Source organism: Petromyzon marinus, chromosome 42 (assembly GCF_048934315.1).
Source record: "Petromyzon marinus isolate PM22_M1 ecotype Great Lakes invasive population chromosome 42, UKy_Petmar_22M1.pri1.0, whole genome shotgun sequence".
Taxonomy (NCBI): Eukaryota; Metazoa; Chordata; class Hyperoartia; order Petromyzontiformes; family Petromyzontidae; genus Petromyzon; species Petromyzon marinus.
The window spans coordinates 8,916,640-8,937,561 of record NC_133708.1 but is presented as its reverse complement, the minus strand read 5'-3'; the positions used below and the strand labels follow the sequence as shown (position 1 = coordinate 8,937,561).

At 48.5% G+C, this 20,922-nt stretch overlaps 1 protein-coding gene across 9 annotated transcripts in view; it reads left to right on the top strand.

Moving 5' to 3' along the window:
* Positions 1-20,922, top strand: part of DOCK3 (dedicator of cytokinesis 3) — a 237,977-nt gene that overhangs the window by 78,808 nt on the left and 138,247 nt on the right. For all 9 annotated transcript variants that reach the window (XM_032969863.2, XM_032969867.2, XM_032969866.2 and 6 more), the window contains exons 3-5: positions 5,418-5,458; positions 9,303-9,358; positions 9,873-9,969. In XM_032969863.2, coding sequence (XP_032825754.2) covers positions 5,418-5,458; positions 9,303-9,358; positions 9,873-9,969 — 194 coding nt within the window. The remainder of the gene's footprint in view (positions 1-5,417; positions 5,459-9,302; positions 9,359-9,872; positions 9,970-20,922) is intronic.

The window sequence follows — 20,922 nt, the reverse complement described above, 5'->3', positions numbered from 1 at the left end:
CGCTGCAGCAGATGCGCGCGTGATTAGCTGGAGGAGGTGGTGGTGGGGGGGGGTGGGCGTTTAATCATCGTCGTAAAATCTCAACGACACAGCGACGGCCCATCAAATGCGCTTGAACTGACTTGTCAACAGGGCCGCGGGGACAATAATAATAATAATAGCTACGCTGCCCCCCCCCCCCCCCGCAAAAGCCTCGCATGCTCGGCGAAACAGTGGACGTGAAGACACACGAGGCAAATACTCCTCCACATTCCGTGTCGCTACGTGTGAATGAAAAAAAAGTCAATCAGTTTCGGTCGCTTCAGCCTGCTGCTTTTCATTTGGAATCGCGAGGTCGACGGGGAAATCGCTGCGTCCGGGCCTGGCGAGTGGCCCGTGGCAGGCGAAGCCACGCCCGGAGTCTCCCTCATGCGTGGCTTTCCAGAGGGAGATCGTGCGGCAGCGTGTTTGTTTGAACGAGCAAAAATCTGCGCTGGTTTTTTTTGGACCTTTCGGGCCTCAACACAAGAGTCAGGCCCCTAAAACGAACATTTCTCGGATTGCCACAGTCGGGATGGAGCGTATGTGCGTTGAAGTTCTTTCGCGCCGTACGTAGCCCACCGTGCTAATTGGAGGTGTGAAATGCTCTTAACTATAACATCGAGGCAACCCAAGAGCATTTGTTTAGGAAGCCTGACTGCTGATGAGTCCCTGAAGGTCGCAACCGTCCGGGAGTTTTGTTTTCTTGAGCAAAATGCTGCTGGAAAATATTTGTCTGCAAATTTACCGCTCTGATGACTAAAAATATATTTTATTTGTATGTAGAGGCACAGAACATAGGTGTGTTTAGAGTGGTTGTAAGCACGTGGGAGTTTTTTTTTTCCATTGCAATGTAGAATGTTGACTGCGCGTGCCGTAGTGATTGACATCAGACAATGATTGGGGATTCATTGTCAGACCATGAACAATGCGTGAGATTAAAGCGTACGATCTTACTTCATGCTACGGCACTGCAGCTAACATGGAATCCCAAATCATCACCTTATTCCAGATTTTATTTTGGCACCCGTAAAACCCATTGGGCAATAAATGCTCATTTTCGATGGGGGACTGGTTACAGAAATCTGGTCAAAGCAGAAAAAACATGAACAAAAAAATACAAAAACAGGCATACGTGGTCACGTTCCTACGTATGGGTCTCCATGTGAGTCTATGGAGATCTCTGTGAGTGCATGGGTCTCTTTGAGACGTCTATGGGTCTATGTATGAGTTTGTGGGTCTCTGTGTGAGTATAGGTCTCTGTGTGTCTGCGGGATCTATGAGTCTGTGTGCAAGTCTATGGTTCTGTGTGTGAGTCCACGGATCTACACGTAAGTCTGTGGGGATCGGTGTGAGTGGTGCTCTGTGTGAGTCGATGGGTCTACGCATCAGTCTGTGGGGATTTATGTGACACTGAGGGTCTCCGTGTGAGTTGATATAGTTAAAGTGACTCAATCTCAAAGACCACCATCACACTTGTATACATTGACTTTAACAAACAGAATTCAATAGTTAATCACCATTACCATGAATTACCATTGTCCATCCACTGCTGAATGAATCCTCCCACAGTCACACCTCCGATTAGGACGGTCAGCTACGTAACGGTGCGAAATAAGTTAAACATACGTGCATACGTTCATACATTGCACCCCCCAGCCTCCTCCCCCACATACGATGGCCGTCCGTAAGCTCTCGCAAAGCCTCCACCCGTCTCGCTCCTGCACACACGAGCCGATGTCGCCGCTGCACCTCGACGGCGGCCGCGTCCCCTCGCCCGTGGCCGCCGTTACGTCGCCGGTGGCCATCGGCCGTCGTTCCTTTCTCGCGATGCGCCCTCTCCAAGCCGCCCCCCACCCCCCCCCTCCCCCCCCCCCCCCCCCTTCGCACGTTCCCTTAAATAACCCCGCACAGAATCGGCCGCGCGGACGCTCGAGAGTTGCTCCGGCGACCTCTCGGCGTTCTTTTCCTGGAAGGGGCTCGGCCTTATGTATGGCGCTGGCAACGGGAGCGAGCGGATTGATGCGTCCACAAACACCGTCGTTGTGTTTACGCTGGGCATTAGCGGACGGGTATTTTCAGCGCTCGTGCCTCGACACCGCTGCCGGTGCGGACCCCTCGAGGTAATTGAAGAGGTGGCCAGGTTGGGTCAGGTGTCAGAGCGCCGAGCCGGCATTGCCGAGATACTGGCTGGATCCAAATCCCACTTTAAGCCACCCATTACTGAAGTGAGCTATCAAGCGTAGTGCCGCGGTGGCGAGGTGTTAACTCCCTCGCCTGCTATGCAAGCGGTCCGTGGGTTCGATTACAACCCTGACGCCTGTGTATTTGGAGTTTGCGTGTCTCTCTCCCCGTGGTGGCTTGGATTTTTTCGCCGGGTCCTCTGGTTTTTCCCTTCACATTAAGAAACATAAGGGTTAGAATATTTGGCTACTATACATTTCCAAATGGTGATAAGCCACTTCGTTGAGCTATCAGTTGTGGCCAGGTCGCTTCTGAAAAAGAGCTATATAGCTCAGTGGGCCTTGCCTGGTAAAAAAAAAAAACAGATTAGTTAGAATCGATGGTTCCAAGCTCTCAACACCTGCAATTACAAAAACAATCACGTGAACATTGTCTTTTCACTGAAAAACTGTGAACATTTCATTGTAGCCAGGGCAAAGTATGGAGGAAAAGTGTGCCCACCCCTTGTGTGTAGATAATAAAAATATAACACAAGATGATTAGCGTCATTGTGTAGAATGCAGTATAAGTAACAAACCAGGTAACTGGGCACCAGATGTCCTCGATATGTCTCTCTCCACGTAAAAAAAAATGTAAAGTATATTTCATCAAGTTTTGACGGCTGTTGAGACACTCTATGTTGAAACCAGTTCAGAGTTTACTTGGCCTGAATCAACGCTGCTGAAATGATGCACTCCCAGAAGGCCGTGGGGCCCGATGGGTTGTCTGAAACAAAACAAAAAAATGATGTTTTTTGTTTTGTTTTAGACAACCCATCCAAAATATACATGTTTTTTTTTGGTTTGTTGGAGATACGGATAAGAAGAGGATCACTTGAAGGGATCTCATAAATAGTTGAAATGAAACTTTATTCACTGCTCTGCGAGAGTTCCTAACGGACACTTTGTCTCACGTCTCACGTTACTGGTGCCATGGCATGATTATACCAGCCAGGTAGATCAGCGGTATAGTGAGCTTTTCGGAGTTCGAAAGTTGGACCTGATTCTGCCCCGTCATGCTTCCGGAAATGATAATGCGAGTTCCAATGTTGTGCGGAAGTGAACAGCGGTTCTCCCGCGATGAGATTCGCTCCCGCCATAACAATGTGGAATTTCCCACCACTAACTTGGGGCTGCAAACGGGGAGGTGAGCACAGCGGGCACGCTCGTTTGAGCAGGAGATCGTTGCTTTACCAGTGATACCTTTTGCACAATCGGTTAAAAGTATAAGTAGAATCAAGGTCGTGTGCCCGCTACGTGTTTTAACCCTGGAGTTTTTCCCACCTGACGAACGAAGGGCAAAGCCCCTCTTGCATTTCTTCAAGAAATTTCTGTTTTCCGAAGTCGAAGACCCTGCTCCGTGCCTGCGCGTGTGCACGTTCAACATTTAGTTTACCGTTGCGGTGTCTGCAGCCGCGCCGATAGTGCTCCGGTTTGAGAGATACGGGTCTAAACCGCGCGGCACATCAAGAAACACCCGCTCTCGATATTCGCTCTCGGCTCACTCGCCCGGATTAAATAAATCATCGCCTTGGTGATACGGCAGAAACGAATGCACCGCGCATAAACATCGCAGGGCCCAGATATGTGTTGTTTTCATGTTTCGGTTCAATTCAGTTCGATGTTCAAACATTGAATCCTTCCGCTTCAATAGCAACAAAAATTTAGGGAGCGTACATATATCGATGTCCGTGCCATGCCCCCATCATCCGCGGTGTCACCCGAATCCCGCCCCCCCCCCCCCCCCGCGGAGGAAATTGTCTCGACGTGCCGAGCGGGGCGCCCGCGAGAGATGAACGGGGTGGAACGTCGCCTGCCCTCCTCGTGTTCGTCCTCTTCGGCGCTTCCACGCCCCCGGTGGCGTCGGTATAACCGCAGCCAAGCCGCCAGTCTCCCTTTCTCCCTCTCTCTCTCTCTGTCTGCGGGGGCGAATGGCACTGGCACTGACTGACATGAGCGACGATCCTTTCTCTTGCTCTTCTATTGTTGTCCCAGATTGTAACTTTCGGGGCGGGCGGGCGGGCAGGCTCCTATTGTTACGCGTGCTGATGCCGGGCGTCTGGGCACTGCCTACCCCGCTGCTGTCCCTTTTCCTGTATTCGTCGTCCAAAATACAAGTGGACCGAAAGACTGATAAACGAATGATAAACGAGCGGCGAGAGCGAACGCGTCATGGCACGCGCGGAGCCCTAATTCCTGAGCGCACGCGCACGCACGCACGCGGCTGAGTCTGTCGGGCTCGCCTCTTCCTTTGCCTGCCCGCAACTGAGCGCGCCTTCCGGCCTGCTGCCTCGCATTATCGTCGTCATCATCAAGCCATTGCCACGATCGATTCAACTTCTGAATGAAGGTCTTCCCAAAGCCGGCGCCGTCCATATTGTGTGGTTGTTGTTGTTGTGAATTTTAACCCCACCACGCGCGCGTGCGGCGGGGTGAAGTGTGGATACTCCCGGCTCTTCCAAGACGTCTGGCAACAGCGTGAAAGAGCAGGGCAACAAAAAGTGCCCCTTTACAGGAGCTCTTCAGAGCTTCCGTTCATGGAGGCCCTTCTTCTGGCAGTGGCACGGAGCAAAGCACGCTCTTCTTTCCGCGCTCTTTTGAACGGATGAGGTGGATCGAGGAGAAGGGGCACACGGGACTGGTCCAGCGATGTTAGCCATGGCTCGGAATTAAACTCGGCTCACCAGATTCAACAGCGCGGGTTCAACAGCACAGTGCATCGTCTGCTGTGCGCTGCCACTCCCCGATTTTCCACGAATAAAGAATAATAGTGAACGTGGGTGTCGGAACATTGGCTCGGTTGATCTTCGACAGCGCCAAACAGAAGCATTTTAAAGAATCGCAGCCGAGATGATGGCGAACATTTGGGAGACTCTCACTTAACTTCGGTGTGTGTCGCAAACACCCTGGCGGACATGTGGAGGGTTGCAGGGATGAGACTCGTGGGATAGAGTCTACGTACGATGAAGTGTGAGTGTGTAGTTTTATAGACCTAGTTCAAACCACTGTCAAATTATTTTTTGGTTTTCTCATGTAAATTTCGCTTGCGATTGGCATGTTTCGTTGCATATTTACGAAATTATAATCGCTCATTGTAATGGTGAATGTTGATGTTTAGATTATTTTTTAACTGTTATTTTATTGATGACACCTTTGGTTTTTCTTTTGCATTTCCAGGCTGGTACAGAGGATTTTCAGTCAGAAATTCAGAAGTCAAGGTAAGCTTATGCGAAATTACAACAATTTCTATCAGGATAGGTTACTCCTCCCATGGGTTATATGCTCACTGCGACGGGATAATACTGATCATTTACAGTGAGGGAAAAAAGTATTTGATCCCCTGCTGATTTTGTACGTTTGCCCACTGACAAAGATATGATCAGTCTTTAATTTTAATGGTAGGTTTATTTGAACAGTGAGAGACAGAATAACAACAACAAAAATCCAGAAAAGCGCATGTCAAAAATGTTATAAATTGATTTGCATTTTAATGAGGGAAATAAGTATTTGACCCCCTCTCAATCAGAAAGATTTCTGGCTCCCAGGTGTCTTTTATACAGGTAACGAGCTGAGATTAGGAGCACACTCTTAAAGGGAGTGCTCCTAATCTCAGCTTGTTACCTGTATAATAGACACCTGTCCACAGAAGCAATAAATCAGATTCCAAACTCTCCACCATGGCCAAGACCAAAGAGCTCTCCAAGGATATCAGGGACAAGATTGTAGACCTACACAAGGCTGGAATGGGCTACAAGACCATTGCCAAGCAGCTTGGTGAGAAGGTGACAACAGTTGGTGCGATTATTCGCAAATAGAAGAAACACAAAAGAACTGTCAATCTCCCTCGGCGTGGGGCTCCATGCAAGATCTCACCTCGTGGAGTTGCAATGATCATGAGAACGGTGAGGAATCAGCCCAGAACTACACGGGAGGATCTTGTCAATGATCTCAAGGCAGCTGGGACCATAGTCACCAAGAAAACAATTGGTAACACACTACGCCGTGAAGGACTGAAATCTTGCAGCGCCCGCAAGGTCCCCCTGCTCAAGAAAGCACATATACATGCCCGTCTGAAGTTTGCCAATGAACATCTGAATGATTCAGAAGACAACTGGGTGAAAGTGTTGTGGTCAGATGAGACCAAAATGGAGCTCTTTGGCATCAACTCAACTCGCCGTGTTTGGAGGAGGAGGAATGCTGCCTATGACCCCAAGAACACCATCCCCACCGTCAAACATGGAGGTGGAAACATTATGCTTTGGGGGTGTTTTTCTGCTAAGGGGACAGGACAACTTCACCGCATCAAAGGGACGATGGACGGGGCCATGTACCATCAAATCTTGGGTGAGAACCTCCTTCCCTCAGCAGGGCATTTAAAATGGGCCGTGGATGGGTATTCCAGCATGACAATGACCCAAAACACACGGCCAAGGCAACAAAGGAGTGGCTCAAGAAGAAGCACGTTAAGGTTCTGGAGTGGCCTAGCCAGTCTCCAGACAGACCTTAATCCCATAGAAAATCTGTGGAGGGAGCTGAAGGTTCGAGTTGCCAAATGTCAGCCTCGAAACCTTAATGCCTTGGAGAAGATCTGCAAAGATGAGTGGGACAAAATCCCTCCTGAGATGTGTGCAAACCTGGTGGCCAACTACAAGAAACATCTGATCTCTGTGATTGCCAACAAGGGTTTTGCCACCAAGTACTAAGTCATGTTTTGCAGAGGGGTTAAATACTTATTTCCCTCATTAAAATGCCAATCAATTTATAACATTTTTGACATGCGTTTTTCTGGATTTGTTTGTTGTTATTCTGTCTCTCACTGTTCAAATAAACCTACCATGAAAATTATAGACTGATCATTTCTTCGTCAGTGGGCAAACGCACAAAATCAGCAGGGGATCAAATACTTTTTTCCCTCACTGTACACTCCTACTTTGCGGTTGTGCCGTAGAGCTCTCCGATGCCTGTCGGGATTGTTACCGTTCGATGCACAAAGTTTCGGTGCACGTGCCGGGAGCTTCTTCCAGAACTGAATTACTCAGTTTCTGAAGTAGCTCCCAGCACGTGGGGTGAAAATTGGGTCACGTCATGCCGAGTAGAACCATGCACTATAACCCCAAAACACATCATGGAGCTCCGGTGAAATAATATTGTGGTAATTTTCGTGATATTTTTAATCTATTATTACATAAACACATTTTATACCAGAAAATATGAAAATCTCTAGTGCCGATTCAAATAACTTAAAATTGCATTTGATTTTTGATTTAAAGCTTTCGTGACTGCAGGGATTCATATTCTTGGTTCTTTCGGTAAAGTCACGTAGAAGGGAAACAATAATTATTTCATTACCGAAAGAACCAAGAATATAATGCATATGATGTTAAGTTATTTCCATTCATATCAAATGGCAGCCATGAAACAATATGATTTTTTTTCCCTGCAGCCTGAGAGTCACCAAAGGACTTATTATTATAATTATTATTTGATATAATGGGCACGTCAATGACGATGGCAGCTGCCATAGCACGTTTCTCACGCCAAAAACCATGTCGCGATGGGGATAATCAAGCTCCATCGTGCCATCCAGCTGAACTGCCGTGAGCACGTCCTGATGGTTTGACCACCAATTGAATCTCTAAACTCGGCTGAGACGAGCGATCGGACAGCACTACCGCTCCCCTTCAAACGCAAGGTTAAATAAGCTCCTAACTATTTGTGTGCCCTCGATAAGTCGTATGTACGTGGTGAGGCTTCTGTTCTGCTGGATCTAAGTCTTTAGGTTTTTTTTAACGCAATAACACTGGACGTGCTTTTTCTCTCTATCGGCGATCCAGAGGGCCTAAATAAAATATGATCATGCAGTTGGTTGTCAAGATGAGCTGATGGGCAAGCGCTCATGCTTCTCGTACAAAACAGGCAATATTTTTCTGAAAGTGAAAATGTTTAGTTTTTATTGTTGTATCTAGTAACGCAGGGCATGCATGTTGTTTTGCTGTCTACCGCGAGTGGAGTCGTCGGTGCGAAGGGTATTTTTCGCGGGCGCTTTGGCAAAACGCTCAGATGTACTTTAACATGTAGGCTTTCGCGACCAATATCATCAATAATATAGGTTTTTTGTGTGGGGTTGGATCGCATAAATCGGACTGTCTGCCCAATGATGCTAGTTGTAATTACTGGCGAAACGTCGTACTCAGTTTGTTAATGTTGTGGATTTTCTCTCCAACACACAACCGGTGTTGCTGTACTGGTCACGGATTGGCCACGTTCTGTTTACGCGACAAAACCTTACCAATTGGCTGTGTCGGGTGGTGGCGGGTTTTAACGACACAACATTTATATAGTGAAGCGATCTGACCCAAAGCAACACCACAGGTGTACTTTGCTGCGCTTCTCCATCGCCCGCTCTTCTCAACGTTTGCCCTTGGTGCGCGCGAGTTGGAACGAAAGGGAAGGCGGTCGACGCTCTCTCCGTCTGACCTGTCTTCAACGCGAGCGTTTACGAGCGCCGGACTTGCAACGGTAGAACCAAAGAGTATGGATCCTAGCAGTCACGAAAGCTTTAAATCTAGAATTGCGACGAGTGTTTTTTGTTGATGCGATCACAAACAAGACGCTCGTCGGTTATCATCGCAAACTGTGTTTTGTCGTCTTTTTGCCATGGTGCATTGCCAGCGGTGCACAAATAACAAAAACCCGACACACTCCTTAATAACACTGCGCTGAAGGAAACAAAGTACACCTGTATAAGAGGAGACATTTCAAGCAACGGGCATCTTCTGATACAAAGAGGAACCCATTGCCTGCAAATTTACCCTTTACGTATTTGTTGTACCCTTTCGACGATGGTGTTATTGACGAACGCGCCGTGTTTTTGTTTCTGAGACTACTGCATCATTGGAGGCAAAAAATAAACCGAAATAGATTAAAGTCCTTGACACTTTCATATATTTCAGTTTACCAAGCCAGTTGCGGGGACGAAACGTTAAAGGACTTGAAAAAAATAATCTCACTTTTTATTTTTTACGAAAGATTAACATTTTCCTACCTTGCATTTTTCTACAGGGCATCTTTCCTGCCAACTACGTCTACCTGAAGAAGGCGTTCGTCAACAACAGAGGGTAGGCAGTACGTCTGCACCTATCCATCGATGAACAACATCGATTGTTTTTCGTCGCGATGCAAAGTGTGCAAATCCGCACACAGCCATTCCTGCAATCCGCTTCTGGATGAGGGCCTCCCCATGCCGCGTGGGCCTTGAGGCGTTATTTGACCGCACGTCTGCACGCCGGTCAGTGCGGGTTTGTCAAAGTGGGCAGCATTGGAAGTGGGAGCATAGATTTGCAGTACAACGATGCTTTTCACATTTGTAAAATGCGTACCGTGACACGCTGGCCCGCTTGGCCTGCATCGCGGACTCTAATTTGACAGATGGGAGGGCAGCTTTATTGGTCCATGCACCAGCAGTATTAACCAGGACGGCCGCTAGGTCCGAACCGCCGAACCTCTGCAAGGCGCGGAAAATGCCCTGTCGCTCGGTGCATGAACCCTGCGAGTGAGGGATGAGGCAGCGCCGTTGTTTAATTGCCACGCCATACGTGTCCACCCCCAACCCCCCCCCCCCTCCGCGTGCAGAAAGTCAGAGGTGGCTGCTCCATTGGAGGACTCGACTGTCCTTGAAGTGACCTCGACTCTCAAGGAATGGGGGGTGCTCTGGAAGCAGCTGTATCTGGTACGAAACCCTTTGCGCTGTCACGGCGGAGTGTGGGGTACGGTTTTTCTTCAGGCCCATTTTGGGTGCCACGGTGGCGGGATGTTAACTACCTCGCCTGGTATACAGGAGGTCGTGGGTTCGATCCGACCCTGACGCCTGCTGTGTATTTGGAGTTTGCATGTTCTTCCCAGTGGTCGCGTGGATTTTTCTGCGGGTCTTCCGGTTTTTTTTCCCTCCAAATTTGAAAAAATACGTTTAGAGTATTTTGGCTTCTATAAATTTCCACGTGCTAAGCCACTTCGTTGAGCTATCATTTGTGGCCAGGTCTTTTTTTCTGATAAAAGAGCTACGTAGCTCAGTGGGGCCTTACCTGGTAAAATAAAAATAGTTTCATTCAAGTAACCCACTGCCTGATTGTTCTTCTCCGTACGGCTGGCGAGGCCGCTGTTGTTCGTCCGATGTCGAGGTTCGCGATACATTCAGACTGCTGGGTCAGGCATTGCAAGTTGTTGGACCATGCTGCACCACACTGGTCGCTGCGGGTTGATGAAGGGGTGGAGGTGGGGGTTACAGATATCACTCGCTACTGATGTTACCCGTGGCGTTTCCTGCACAGTCCGTTCGACACTGCACCACCGTCGCATTTTTTATTAAAGCAGCCGAAATTTGACTTTCATCGAAGTTTTAAAAACAAGGAGTAAGTGTCAAATTCTAAAACGGTGCCACGGGAAAGGGAGCTGTGCACATCTGAATTTGGGCTCTTTAAACGTCCGCATCGCCCACCGGGGGGTGGGGGGCGGGGGTGGCACGGTATTCCTGGTGCGGCGTGAACGTGAACACGCTCTGCGCATACAAATGGAGCTAACGACACTTTTCACTAATGCGCTCATTTTTTTCAAGACAGTGACTCCTTACAGGGCTGATGAAGGCAGAGCGGCGGGGGGTGGCGGTGGGAAACGCCCGTGGTCAGGCGAGCGAGGGGGTTTGGTGGGGGGGGGGCCCGCGTGAACTTCGCGATGTCTCGGTCCAGCGGGTAATCGAGGAGGTGCCCTGAGTCCGGCTCGCCAGGACAAGTCGGCACAGCAAAGGGCGGGCGAAATCTCCATCTGTGCATTCATTCCAGTTTCAATGTTTACATCTCTGTAATGTAAATGCGATGTGTAGCCACCGAAGCGATGAAGCCCGATGGTCAGGAGTAATGATTGAGCATCGGCCAACGAATGGAACGCGTCCGAAAGTTGGGGAACCACCGCAGAGACGGAGCGCTTAAATCGGATCACGTGCGGGCGCTCGGCGGATTATTACATCGCAGGACCTGTCGCTTGACCATTGCCGATAATGACGATGAAGCCCAACGCAATTAAACAGAGATGTCGGTAATCGATGGGGTGTGACCTACGGCGATGCCTCGAGGCCCTTGATGGCTAGGAGAGTTCCAAAGCGGACGTGTCTTCTCATCGTCAGGGGGACAACATGTGACGCAGTCGGGATGCGACTGGTGATGAAATTGGATTCGTGGCGACCGCGGTTTTCCGCGCGGAAATCTTCGCACCAAGGAGGGCAGCGTATATGCACTCCTCCGTAACCCTCGAGTGATTCGCCAGTCTCTCGCCTTTTTGTCGGCAACGTTCCAGATAGGCGCTTCGCTAGCAAGCGCTGTCATGAATTATTGACATAGCATTTGTTGCTTGCCGTGAAACATTTCGCCTCTGTGCCCGGCATTGTTGATGAGGAGGGAAACGGCGGCTCCCCTTTCTACGCGTGCAGCGCTGAAAGATTGAAGCGCTGGTCATTGTATCCTGCCGACGATGATGAGCTGGGGGAATTTGCAAAAGGGTAATGCACTGGATGTTTTACGCAACGCAATTCTTATATTTAAAAAAAAAAACTTACTGGGCCTTCTTTTTTGTTTCATTTTATCACATTGCGTGTGCTGACGTGAAGTTACGTAAATGATGTACTGTAAAAATGGCACCGCGGGTCATGAATAAGACACGCTATTTATTTAATGTCTCACCGCAACGGTGCATCTGCAAGGCGCGTTTCGTCAAGCGCAGCATCTGCGGAACTGTCTGGAGAAACGTGTCCCAGGAGAACTCCTCTTTATCCGCCACCCTATTACCCACGGCAGCTGTAGGGTCCGCAACAACAAACTCATATTGTCCATGGCCCCATATATGTTCCTATAATCCGCAGTTATCCACAACATGTGTTTTTTGCCCCCCATGTTACTGTGAATCGGAGTTGTGTGTCAGTGCTACGCAGCGCTACAAACGCGGAGACGCGAGTTTGATTCCCGCTCACGGTCAACACCAGTCACGATTACCTGAACCGGTCCTGGGCCCTCTCCTAGGTCGACTCAGCCTCAAATGAGTACCTTGTGTGGTGTGTAAACATCGCCACTGGGGAGACAAAGGCTGCCGGGCGTGGTGTTGGCAATCCCACCCCCTCGAGTGCCGTGCCGGCCTTCATGGGTGCTCTTGCCCCAACAGTCGGTTACAGGCTATACGGGGGATCTTTGTCTTTGCTTTGTTGTTGTCAAAAGAAACAAAAAAAAAACTGTTCTCTTTCTTGATTACGTTGTTTGACTCAACTCTTAATTTTCTAAATCAAAGAGAGCATCTTTATTTCACGAGAACATTGTGTCCTGTCTGCCGCCGGTGTTAAATGTACCATTTTGCCAGGAAAGGTTCGCAAAAGGGTCCCGTGGGAAAGTGTGGTGTTTCTCCGTAATTGACATCTGCGCTGTAATCAGCGTTCTCACGGGAAGGCTAATTACGTATTTTCTACGTTCGAGTCGATTGCTATTTCTCATGGTAACTCGTGAACGACAATGATATATCTCTTTTATGAAATATCCAATAGGTTCTTGAGTACGCATCGGTAATTCTCACGGGAAGTAATTTATGTTGATGGTCCAAAATAATAATAAGATTATTAATGGAGTGCCAGCCCAGGAGTATAACGGTACCCACGAGTATGCCCACCGAGGAGATGGAGCGATGAAATCATTTCAATTGTAGACGCTCGGTGGATCGTTACACCGCAGTGCATTTACCATGGCTGATGATGATACAAATGAAGTCAAGACAGTTTGCACGTATGCATTCTTTAACTTCAATTGGTAAGTTTGAAAAGACAAAATCTAGCTAAACGCAGGCTGAAGAAGTAAACATTATTTTTTTTTGGTTTATCCCCAATTGTGTAAACTTATTTTTAGGTCCAGTGAGATAGATATATATGTAGATATATACACCACCACTACCATATGGCATCCTTTCATCAGGGGGAAATAATGGAGTTTCCGGATTTCATTAAAAAAAAATTTAGACGATTACAATTATTTGAACATTTCCTGTAACGGGTGAAAAGGCCGATCCTGGCACGACGGAGCTTGCTGCTGTTGCCGCCACTGCTGCCACTATCTCACCCCTACTTGACGGTGGTGCTGTCATGGCTGCCGACTTTCTAGCTGACGTCGCCCTGCTCCGTGCGAGGCGCACGTTGGTCCAGACGCTGCTTGCAACCATATCACGTCGTAGTGCCGCGCCCACCCAGACTCCGCCGTCGCTGCTGCTGCGCCAGTTTTCCCTTTATTGTTGCCACAGCTTCGCACTCATTGAGCGAGATGTTAGCTCACCTCGCTTGGCATGCAGGAGGAGGCCGTGGTTTCGATCACGACGCCTGCATATTTGGAGTTTGCGTGTTCTCCCTGTAGTCGCGTGGATTTTTCTCTGGGTCCTCCGGTTTACCTCTCCATGTTTAGCATCAACATTCGTCTAGAGTATTTGGCTGCTATAAATATCCACGTGTTAAGCCACTTCGTTGGGCTATCATTTGTGATAGCCAGATGCCTTTTGAAAAATAGCACTCAGTAGGCTGTACCTGGTAAAATAAAAAAATGGTTTTGTTTGGTTTGATTTGTGCAATGTTAAATATCCTAAGAGGATTGGAAGAAATATTTCCAGGATGTACTTCTTGGCTGCCTTGTCATATTTCCACGCAAAAATAATGTATCTTTACATTGCATGGCTCTCTCTTGCTTGTACATATTTAGTATGGAAATTTGCTCCACTGTCTTATTGAAAAATATATATATACGTAAGATATTTCTCTCTGCAGAAATTCTGCAGCATCAATTGGTGAGTATCTTTCGGTGAAAGGTTACGTCAGCTCTGATCAACAACCAGTAATCACAAGCATCTAGCGGTCCATAATAACTGCAGATGTTTTTTTTACATTTCCGCCGCTTGATAATTTTGTAACACGATTTTTGTTCCTGGGTAGTAAGTGTTATTTTCTAAGTGCTTATGCCTCAAAAGTAGTAGAAAATGGCTATTATTCCCCACAAACTTTGTTTTTGTGACCAGGACTTTATGTGAAAGAATGACACAAAAGCAAAAGTTTTCTCATTGAAAATAGGTACATTTCAAAATATCACTGTCCTGATCACAAAAGCAAAGTTTGTGGAGAATAATAGCTATTTTCTGTACTTTTGAGGCATAAGCAATTAGAAAATAACACTTACTACCCAGGATAAAAAAAAAATCTAGTTTTTTGTTACACGGTGAATTATATTGTACTGTAGTTTAATTGAAATTGATTTTACAAATTGCATAAAATAACGTGCCTCTTAGGTTCTCTTAAATGTGTTATTATTTGATTTCATACGTAGTCTTTCACGACCGATATTTAGATTAATAATAAGTTTATTTGGCTTTTGTCCCTGTGTAGGAATCATGCCCATTGTTACACTAGAAGCCTCCATCATCCGACTGTGTCAGCAAATGTTGCTTGCTCTTTCAAAAAACTCTTCCAATGTGCTGAAAGACCGAATCAATGGGCTTTGTTGCCCCACGTGACAACTTGTTTTGATTGGCTCTTCCGGGCGGTGGAGGGACACTCGCTTAACAAAAGACATACCCACACGATGGTCTACAAAAGCCTGATTACGAATCGTGTTATTGTTCACCAAAAAACATTGGGGCACATGACTGTAGTCAAGTGACATGCGACTTGGGGTTTGGTGAATCACACAGCAAAGGAGGCATACATAATACGTGTATGCGGTTCCTCCACCTCAATCAATATCGGCCCGCTTTTTTCCCAAACTAAATCGGGTCACGGGGGCAGCAACTCCACCAAAGCCCTCTTCCATCCGGCCCTGTCCTCCGCCAGCGGCGTCAACTGTGGCTCCCGGATCGCCGGTCTCTCTCCTCGGCCAGGCGCACCGCCCCGGTCTACCCAACGCCATCATGGGCAGCCTCTCGGACTTTTGCCTGGAGGACTTCATCCAAACGTCTCCCGGGGGAATCTTTCTTTCGGCATCCTTGGCAGATGACCCATCCACCGTAGCTGGCTTCGCTCTGCGCTCAATAGTGCCGACTGGACGTTGAGTCTCTGGCCATGCTTCTCACCCGATGCCGGAGAGAGAGAGAGAGAGCCCTCTCCACCCTGCGCAGGAAGCCCATTGCTCTTGCGGTGCCCCCACCTGTGGATCAATAAAGCATCCAGAGGTGCAGTAGAGCAAGTAGGCTTCTGACTTGTTCTCTATTTGGACTCCTTTTTGGTTTTGGTTTTTTACCCGCGTGTACGCGACTTTTGTCCAGGCACTCCAGTTTCAAGGCGTCACAATGCAAGCTTATTACATTGCGATTGGCAAACAAAAAACGTCTCGAGCAATATCCCTTTTTGAACTGAACGGCGAGACTCTGCGGCGTAGCCTCTCGGTTTGGGTATCCCACCCCTTCCACCCCCCCCCCCCGGGGGCTCTGAGAAGGCGTTTGTAAGGGCCCACGGACGCTCATTAGAGCGATAACTCTCGGTGGCGCGCAGAGTTGTCGCAGCATTCAGCCGTGCCTCGAAGCGGGGTGGGGCGCGTTTGAGAAGCATTAATGAGCCGCGGGATTTGGGTGCACGTATTTTTTTTCCAGCCTGGGGGAAATGTGTAAAGGCGCAAGTGTCACTGCGTCGTCCTCCCACCCACCCACCCACGTTTTCACTGCGTCTCCCACCCCACCCACCCAAGTGTCACTGCGTCTCTCCCCCCACCCACCCAAGTGTCACTGCGTCTTCCTCCCACCCACCCAAGTGTCACTGTATCTCCCCCCCCCCACCACCCACCCACATGTCACTGCATCTCCCCCTCCACCCACCCAAGTGTCACTGCATCTCCCCCCACCCACCCACGTGTCACTGCGTCTCCCCCTCCACCCACCCAAGTGTCACTGTGCCTCCCCCCCACCACCCACCCACCCACCCAAGTGTCACTGCATCTCCCCCCCCACCCACCCACGTGTCACTTCGTCTCCCCCTCCACCCACCCAAGTGTCACTGTGCCTCCCCCCCACCACCCACCCACCCACCCAAGTGTCACTGCATCTCCCCCCCCACCCACCCACGTGTCACTGCGTCTCCCCCTCCACCCACCCAAGTGTCACTGTGCCTCCCCCCTCACCCACCCACCAACCATTCCTAAAGGGTTTTCTTTGCAATTTTTTTCCCTATTTGTGCCCAGAATCAAATGAAGAACTTTTGGCAAGTCAAGAAAATACCTCCTTCCTCCCATCAGTAGCTACAAAGTATTATTCTTCACTTCTTTCAAAACATCTTGCGGGGACAATTCGTTGTTGCGTACGAGTTGCAGACGTTGCCAGCTGGCCGGACAACGAGAGATTCCTTTGACGGAGCGAGCTTGCCCCTTTGTCGAAGTGGTTTGCCCGAATCTTGAAGTGACGTTCCGTCCAATTGTGGTTTGTCACTCCCCGCCTCCCTGTGAGCGATGTAGATCTTGCTGGGACGGATGTCTCACGAGGAGACAGTGCACATAATTTGAGCTGCCTCTGGGTAACTAACGTCACTTTGACAGAACGGAGGCAGGGCATTTAAAGCATGTAATTGTGAAGGCTAAAAAGATTTTTTTTTATTAAGGTCATTCGTCTGATTTATTAATGTCACCTGTTGGGAGACTTGCAAAGCCAAAGTTACGTAAGAAAAGTGTTACATTCTCTTGACGGACTGTATGGCAAACCATTGTTGTCTGCACTCGTTGCCATGCGCAGGATTAGAATAGAATTCTCACACTTTTTTAATTTTTTCCCCTCTGCCAGTAATTGTTATAGTTCTCCCATTGCGACAATAGTACCAGCAAAACAGTGGCCCTAATCTTACAGTCGATCGCACCGTAGGGTCTGCAGAGTGTACGCAAGAGGCGTAGCTGGTGTCCCACCATTGGTCATTCTCAGCGCTGGTTATCTGGCGGCCGCGGTAATCAAGCAATGAACATAGTGCGCTGACCACCAGACCTTACAGCCGGTCATTCAGGCGGATCAACTTTGATAGCCCTCCATTTTAGAGGTTTTTTGGGGTTAGATCGCGTAAATATATAAATGTTGTGTCGTTAAATCCCGCCACCACCCGACACAGCCAACTAGTAAGGTTTGTCACATAAACAGAACGTGCCAATTCGTCGCTAGTACAGCACGCCGGTGTGTTTGAGAGCCAAGCCACAACAACCCTTGCTAGTTGGCTGTGTCGCGTGGTGGCGGGTTTTAATGACACATTTATATTTTTACGCGATCTAACCCCAAAAAACCTCTATTATGGATGATATTGGTCGCGAAAGCCTCCTACCACGTGTTAACCCCAATAGCCCTGCAGCGTGACCTTGTTTAAGTAGATGGCGGGCGGCGATGGGGGGGTCGGGGGGGACCACGACACAGTCAAGGTAAAAAAAGACTTTACAAGACCAGAATTAGGAAGGACAATCTGCTTTTGTCTTTTATCATTCATTCTGTTCTGACTCTCATGCCCTCGCTCCGCTCGAGCTCCCATGCAAATGACAAAAAAAGGCTGTAATCGGTTGTGGCTGCTCTCCAAGCTGGCGAACCTTTAAGAGAAACCACCACCGGTGTTAAAAGTGACATCTTCACCATACGAATTTTGCAATGGGGGGGGGGTTTGAATTGCGTGGGGGGCACTCAGCCCCCTCTAGCCTCTCCTGCCCCCCCCCAATCCTCCGAAGTCGGTTTATTTGAGGTTAAGCCCTTTGAGGGATTGCGTGAATGGCGCTGTGCAAAATCAAGTTTTGGTTAGGGTCTGCAAATTAGTTAAATATTTATATGCGCTGTCATGTCATTTAATTTTTTTCGACAAAATTTTTTTATTAAACTCGGGTACATGCCAAGGGATGCATCCAGCAGTTTAATGGATCCTGGTGCGTGTTGTTGCTGCTATTGTGCGGCCTATTGTATTGGAAGGAATTATGGGCTGGCCCTGTGCCCTTTCCCAGGCTCCGGATTGCCACGTCTTTGAATTGAGCCTCTGAAAACGCATGTGTGTTTGTGTGTGCATGTGCGTGCGTTTGTGTGTGTCCGCGCAGGGCCTCTTGTGGTCATTTCATTGTGCCGGGCCGAATGAATGGGCCACATGTAACACGTTGCACAATTCCCCCTAAGCCCCTTTATAAGCGGAGGGGTGTTGTAAGTACACTACGCGGGTTTTTTTGTTGTTGTTGTGGGTATGTGTACGGTGGAGATATTGATCGTGCGGAGAGTGCGCGCGTGGACGGACGATCGGGGAATGCGTAAACAGCTCCCTTGATTTTATTTTAACAATGGCGCTGCGCCAAATCGGAAGGAGACTTCCATTGAGAAACTGGCCTGTGTGTGTGTGTGAGTCAGAGAGAGAGAGAGGGAAGAGAATGAGTAGGGGGTGGGGGGGGCAGCGGTTGCTAGGTGGTAAGTGCACCACACTACAAACCCGACATCAAGAGTTCGATTCCCGGCCGCGACCAACATCAGTGGCCAAATACGTGAACCGGTTCTGCGCCGCCCCTAAGTCAACTCGACATTATATGAGTACCTGATGTCGTGTGTAAGCGTCAGAACTGGCCACACCCTCCCCTCATGGCTCCGTTCAGGCCTAAATTAGGCGCTCGCTAATAGCATTTGCCCCAACAGCATGTGAAAAGGATCTTTGTGAGAGAGGGAAAGAGAGAGCCGTGTGTTTTTTGACTGCAAGCCCCGAATGAGCGGACTGTAAAGGTCAGTGCACCCACATTCCAGAATGTAAAATAGAATATGTATGTCATTCCAATTCTCAAAACTACTTGCGTGACAATATTAATTGGAAAAATTTGCAGTACCTTGTCAATCCATTGCTGGGTCAAGGCCTCCCCATTGCATGTCACTCGTGGGAATTGTCTGACCATACTTCACCGTGCTGGTCATTGCAAGTTGGTGAAGAGGGTGGGGGCAGGGAGGGGGGATACCCAGGGCTACCTTCAGATATCACTCACCGCTGATGTTAGCCGTGGCCGGGATTCGAACTCAGGATTCCGGTTTCATAGTGCACCAAGCCACTGCTCTAAATGTTGCCTAGTCCGATTAATATGGTTGGCTACGTGCAGTGCGAAAGAAGTTCAACATACGTATATACTAGTCATGCAATTATTAAGACACAGTAACCACAGTAATCTATGAAGACAAATAACAACCCAGCTCTTCATATAAAAATCAGTCAATACTATTTTGGCCCTTACGGTGCAGTGAAACAACGCTATGGTTGTCTTGGGGCGGCCTTCATCCCACATTGATTAGATCCTGGCCGCCACCGCCGACGACGATGAAGGTTCGCGTTTATTTAAGCCGGAGATGTAACGCATCAACGAGGGCATAACGTGGAAACAAAACAAAAAAAATCCGATCACCCCTGGGAGGCGACTCGTATCAGCAGATCGGAACGTTTCCACTGCAAGTCCAGTGGTGGTGATGGCGGTGGAGCGGGAGGTGGGGGCAGGGCACCAGCGGAAGGTCACGGCACTGCGCTGACCTCGAAGGAAAAGTTTTGCGTAAAGTTGAGGTCGCAGCACCGAAGTGGACGGACGTAACGATGTCGCCGGGCCACGCTCGATGCCTCCTCTCGCCTTATCCCACGCGCCATCACACGTCCATGACCTTGCATCTGACGAGACATTCGCCCAGCCTCGTTGAAAGCCTCTAGGTCACGTCTTTGGTCACTCAAATGTAGGACTTTTGTTTTTGCATTGTTGACCAAATTCCAGAAAGGAAAATATACCTTGTCTGCCAAGTTGTGGGAAAAAGAAAAAAAAATGCGAGGATATTTTAAAATGTATTATTTATATTTTATTATTTTCTACAACATGAAGTAGTGTAGTAGAGTTTAATATTATTATTAATTATGGTCTATCAATGATAAATGATGAGAATGATAACCCACGCTGAGCAGCTTGGTGAAGTATGGTTAAAACGACCTCAGTGACCAACACACAATGGGCGGGAGACCTTCATCCAGCCGTGGACGAACACAGGGCCGTGCCTATGTTTTTGGTTCTTCTGCATTGTGCAGACACATGAAGTGGTATCATCACAGCCCCTAGCGACTGCTTCATTTTCCTACGGCTAATGGAGGCCACAACGACCAGACAGCGTGTAGAGGGGATGCTGGATATAAACACACCTCATATAAGCACAGCTCCAACATTAGTGGCACATGCTTTCATTGTACTGGTGGGGAGGAAGGGCAAAGAGAAAATTCTGATACAAGCACACTACTTTGGATATAAGCACAGCTGGCCTTGCTGCCACGGGAATGTGTGCTTACATGCAGCTCCGCTGTTATTTAAATATGCATTCTTCTCCTCTTTCTCTTTTTTCGTGGGTTTTTTTTTCTCATCGAAACAACATCCATCTATAATTCACGACGTGAATATATGGGGAGCGCACCCATTCAGACACGTTTCATTCATCTTCCGCTAATGCCACGAAAACCACGCAGCGCACACACCACGCACTATCTCAAGCGTCCCCCAAACATTCCTGTGCTGCCTGGGGCATGACCACTATGCGAGATGTGTCGTGCTTCCTCACAGCTGCGGCAGAGGTTGGTAATGCTGAATCATAGCCCGTGCCACTTGGGCATAGTTTCTTTTTCAAACCGACACAAATAATA